The sequence below is a fragment of the Priapulus caudatus genome, unplaced genomic scaffold, assembly GCF_000485595.1.
Source record: "Priapulus caudatus unplaced genomic scaffold, Priapulus_caudatus-5.0.1 Scaffold2745, whole genome shotgun sequence".
NCBI classification, from domain to species: Eukaryota; Metazoa; Priapulida; class Priapulimorpha; order Priapulimorphida; family Priapulidae; genus Priapulus; species Priapulus caudatus.
In genome coordinates this window covers 15,726-21,428 of record NW_014579806.1, presented here as the reverse complement: position 1 = coordinate 21,428, position 5,703 = coordinate 15,726, and the positions used below count along the sequence as shown (strand labels likewise).

The window sequence follows — 5,703 nt, the reverse complement described above, 5'->3', positions numbered from 1 at the left end:
ACGCAAGCGTACATAGTAACATATACTCACACGCAAGCGTACATAGTAACATATACTCACACGCAAGCGTACATAGTAACATATACTCACGCGCACACGCAAGCGTACATAGTAACATATACTCACACGCACACGCATGCCTACGCACTCACACGCACGCACGCACGCACGCACGCACGCACGCACGTACGCACGCACGTAGGAATACGATACTTAGCGAAATAACAAAGTTAATACTTCAAACACAGATCTACATCACATTGACTTGAACGCTCGTTCCTCCCTCGCCTGCCACGAGGGGGCGCCGCCGTGGCTACCGCACGGTTAGCTGATCTGGGCGTGATGCACGAGCGGGGCGGAGTCGTCGTCGTCGTCGTCGGTGGCGCCCTCTGTTGTCTCGACAAGGTTGGCGAGGTCGGAGGGGATGCGCAGGCGGGCGGGACTCGAACCGGTCACCTGTGACGCCGGCTGAAATACAACGACACGAGCGACAATGACGACGATGATGATGATGGCACACGACCGAGATCGTAGATCGTAGATTAGAGAGCAAACGTTAGGTTGGCAAGTAAATTAGTGAATGAGAGAACTTGTCTCTCCGGAATGAGAACGAAACGATGTCACTAACGATCACAACAGGGAAGAATAGTGACTAAATGTTAAGTTAGCAGTAATTAGCGAATTAATTAACAATAGTGACTAAATGTTAAGTTAGCAGTAATTGTGCGTGAGTGCGTACTAGCGACTGATCTAAGCATCCATACGTATGCGTTTCATAATTCTGTCACCAGGTGGCTGCTGAGGCAGGAATCTACGATCTATTGGACAGCCTGTATTTTGGAGACTTTGAGGGAGAACCTGGGGAAATGTCGCGCCTGCGGGAGCGATGGGGGAAGCCACCGCTAGGTATCAACAACTTCCGGGGACAATTTGTGTGATTGAACACCGGACAGGTGACAGCAACAACACTACACTGCATAGTCCGAGATTCCTCTGACCAATGCCCACACCGACGATTTTGGTGGATTTGGTGTGGGTTAAGTCAGAGCAACTTGCCCATACAAAACATGGAATTTCTGCGATTCCGCCGAGGATCACTGTTTCATCGCTCCAAGCTCACAATAATTGCTAACCCACACCAACTCCACCAAAATCGTCGGTGTGGGCATTGGTCAGAGGAAACTCGGACTATACACTGCACTGCACAGTGACGCAATGGCCTACTTACGCTGAGAGGGTCTATGACCCCCAGGGTACTGCCGGAACGTACCCTGGGTACGGTCCGGTATACCAGAACGTACCCTGGTACTATCTAATATGCCGGACCATATACCTCGCCTACTCCACTAACGAGTCTAGAGAGTCGCCTACGCCTACTCCCTACCTAACCCTAACCATATCAGCGTGATACCGGTATACCCACAGGCACTTGAAGCATATCAACTGTAAACACACGGCCGCCATTGCGCGTACACTAACACATAGATATTGAGGTGTCTTAACTCTTATATCTATGTGTTAGTGTACGCGCAATGGCGGCCGTGTGTTTACAGTTGATATGCTTCAAGTGCCTGTGGGTATACCGTACCGCACCCAGGGTACGTTAATTCCGGCAGTACCCTGGGAGACATAGACCCTATAAGACCTACTTACACGTTTTCGCATAGACCAATAACGGATCGAGTGTTGTCAGGAACATCGTAAAGTTAATACTAAAGTAATGACTAAAATAGCACTTACGACTACTAAACTCTATAACCTGACGTCCCAATGCTGCTGATTGTATAAGAATCAATCACAAAATTCTAATTCATACACATTAATCACTGTAATTTATGCATAATGATAATATTATGATGATAACCACACCATCATACATGTTGCATGTAGGTTTATCGTCTGCTGCAAGAATATTCAAAACAAGAGAACAAACGCCACTGGCCACTTGCAAATGTTTGTTTACGATCGGTAGATGATAATGTTTCTGACGTATTTTCCATAAAAAACACACGATTTACTAATTAATATAAAATATAATATCACTATGATTGAAATTCTTTGTGTAAATGCGTTATTTTCATTTTGTTTCTGACAACGGGCTCCTGGTATCTCACAGGTGTTTACTGTTTAGAGAGAGAGAGAGAGAGAGAGAGAGAGAGAGAGAGAGAGAGAGAGAGAGAGAGAGAGAGAGAGAGAGAGAGAGCGAGAGAGAGAGTGTGACGTGCGAGTCACCGCGTAAAGTTTACGTGTAAACATATATACATATGTTACATACATACATATACAGTATAAACATATATAGTATCCGTAGACAAATAGTACACACGTCGAAACAGCAGCACATAATGTTCGCGTGTGCAGCTACCACCGGTTGTGACAGGCTGACAGCGACCGAGAAGCAGTGACGACCGCAGGCACTTGGAACGTTTCAATAATAAATAATAATGTGCGAAATCGCCTAATAATAGGCAGCAAAGAGTAGAGAAACACCAAGACTTTGGTCGTAAATACAGTTCGTGTTTATTTACCATCATTTTATTATTGAAACGTTCCAACTTTCCAAGTGCCCGTGGAAACGACGTTGACGATAGTAGTTGACGTTGTTGCATGCTAATTAATGACGTCTAAACGTATTGTTAGGGATCATTCGTAGATATAGAATAGAGAGATATTTTCTGTTTTATATCCTTGGTTCATGTGTGTGGATACAGCGAGAATTGTCTATTAGATCGCGTGTTACCTACGTTAGAGTGTACGTGTTTGTCGTAATGTTGTAGGTTCACGCGGTACAACAGACCATCTGTTGATCTTGTACGTCTTCATTGTATCAGCCAGACTAGTTTTTACTACACTCTTATCGACGTATGGTTGTCTGTGTGCGTGCGGTGATGTATCTATTTCAAGACGTTTCATACTTTTTATTTTTAAACATTTACGTGCGCATTGCAGCGAAATGAAATATATATTTGCCGAATGCAGGTAAAACTTTCCATGAAACATAGAATTTTTTCATTGTTCTTCTATTTTTTGTGTCTTTCTAACACATCTGATGATATATATATATACAATTATTAACACACATACGCACGCACGCACTCACGCACCTACACACAAGGATGCATACGTAGCCATGTAAACGAACACAAAACACTAACTCTTACCAAATAACTCTATTATACTGAGTACATTTATTAGGCTATTACTTTATCAATACGGATCAATGTGACATTAGATAAACTCATGCACTCGGTTTGTTCGCGGACTAACGGGAGCTAAACAACCAACCAACATGTAAATGTGCGATCCGCGCTCTCATGGTCTCACTAACTCCTGAATCATACCAGCTCTGGTAGCATAGACGGAGGATAAAGCAAGGCATTGTCTCAGCTGGTGCCTGGACGTCACATGTGATTATTGGGTGAACGTGAAACAATGCAGGAATCCCGCCATGAGATCCAGCCATACAACAATACTAACTCCATACAGACGCCGAGAAAGTGAGAGAGATAGAGAGAGAGAGTGGGAGAGAGAGAGAGAGCAAGAGAGAGCAAGAGAGCGAGAGAGAGAGAGAGAGAGAGAGAGAGAGAGAGAGAGAGAGAGAGAGAGAGAGAGAGAGAGAGCAGAGAGAGAGAGAGAGAGAGAGAGAGAGAGAGGAGAGAGAGAGAGAGAGAGAGAGGAGAGAGAGAGAGAGAGAGAGAGAGAAAGGAGAGAGAAGAGAGAGAGAGAGAAGAGAGAGAGAGAGAGAGAGAGAGAGAGAGAGAGAGAGAGAGAGAGAGAGAGAGAGAGAGAGAGAGCGAGAGAGAGAGAGAGAGAGAGAGAGAGAGAGAGAGAGAGAGAGAGAGAAATTTGCGATAAAAACTGCAGTAACAAGAGAAATCCTCAGTAAAACCTACGACAAAAAGGGAAAATCAATTAAAAATTCAAAGTAAATAAATTAAATTGCAAAATTCGCACCGCGAAGGTTCACTCATTCCACTGCATGGTGAATCGGTCGTCATTGTATCACTTCACGCACAACTCCTGCGCACACACAGACAGCAGCACCCTCTGCATCCACACTTCGTTAACAATTTATCAAACGGCCCGAGGACACGGGAACGGTCTAGCATTCAAACGACCCGGTTGGTTGGATGCTAAGTAGACTGGTTCCACATGTTTTTGTCCCTCGTTGCAGTGTTCACATCCTGTAGAATGTTCACCATCAACAGAGCGACGTGAAATTGAAATCACAAGTCGCTACAACAACACGCACATTCTTCCTCTGGACGATACATATACACACATCCTATATATACTTCACCAGATCCATAGTTGAAAAGAACAAAGAAACATGAGTGAAGGAATATTCTAACATGGTCGCGGCGGCTTGCACGACTCTTGCTTGCTACCAGAGCTGCGTGATGAACTGCACACTACGCGCTTTAAGCCAACATCAGCATCAGCACAAGGACTAGAATTACTGAAATATCATGTGCACCCCTACAACACACAATGCGATCGCTGAGTCCGTATTTTCTACCCCCTCCCCTCCAATCCCTGCTAGAGATTGCCTATATACTCTATATAGAATATCTATGACCCCAGAAGCCCCTACGCATCACACACTCAATGCCAACCGACGCCAACTATCGGTGCTACATATATGCTAATATTTTCATCGCCCGCCAGCAGATGGCGGCACGTCACACTGCAGCAGCATTCGGTTACAACTATGCGTATAGATTGCTCCATCACGATCACACTGAGGTATAAATGCCTGCGGTGAGAGAGAGATGTACCGTCTCACTCGTAACTCACTCTTCTCTGATAAAAGCTCAAATGTGCCTAGACACCGTGATGATGTGCCAGCAGGTTGCGCCACATGCCCCCGTGTGCCGCGACACACGCACGAACGGCAGGCGTTACTAGAAATGCAGAAACGGATCTGTTACCTTAGTACACGAGAACACAACCAAGACTCCCACCTCTACCGCCCCCACTACCGCCGCCACCACCACCAATTCTACCCCTACCATCACCACCAACAACAACAACAACAACAACAACAACAACAACAACAACAGCAGCAGGAGCAGCAGCATCACCACCAGCACCACTCAAACCCTAATCCTAAACCCATGCATCCGCACAGCCGCCATGCACAATATTGCATACTATGCACAGTATACACACACACGCACACTATACACACACGTATAGTGTACACACACGTGAGACGAATCTCGCCTCCTTTCGGGAAAATTATGACGATCGCGTGTCTGGTAGGTCAGGTATGCAGGCGCCGGGTCGACCATGCTAGCGAGAATGCTACTGCAGGATGTAAGTAGAAATTCTCACGTTTCAAACATGACTGTAGCTCACAGACGACAATGGCTGCTATTATAAGAGGGCGCCACCGGCAGCAGAAACAAGCAAACGTGTGCGCGCACTGCACGACAGCCATTAATATTTACACTTATGACTAAATTGATCAACCCACACGCAAGCGTACATAGTAACATATACTCACACGCACACGCAAGCGTACATAGTAATATATACTCACACCCACACGCAAGCGTACATAGTAACATATACTCACACCCACACGCAAGCGTACATAGTAACATATACTCACACCCACACGCAAGCGTACATAGTAATATATACTCACACGCAAGCGTACATAGTAATATATACTCACACGCAAGCGTACATAGTAAT

At 45.4% G+C, this 5,703-nt stretch overlaps 1 protein-coding gene across 1 annotated transcript in view; it reads right to left on the bottom strand.

The window, feature by feature from the left end:
- Window positions 1-6: 6 nt before the first annotated feature.
- The window catches only part of LOC106819016 (autophagy-related protein 9A-like), a 13,516-nt gene continuing 7,819 nt past the window's right edge, over window positions 7-5,703 (bottom strand). The window contains exon 10 of the mRNA XM_014823675.1: window positions 7-468. Within this exon, the coding sequence (XP_014679161.1) occupies window positions 325-468 (144 nt within the window). The 3' untranslated portion in view covers window positions 7-324. The remainder of the gene's footprint in view (window positions 469-5,703) is intronic.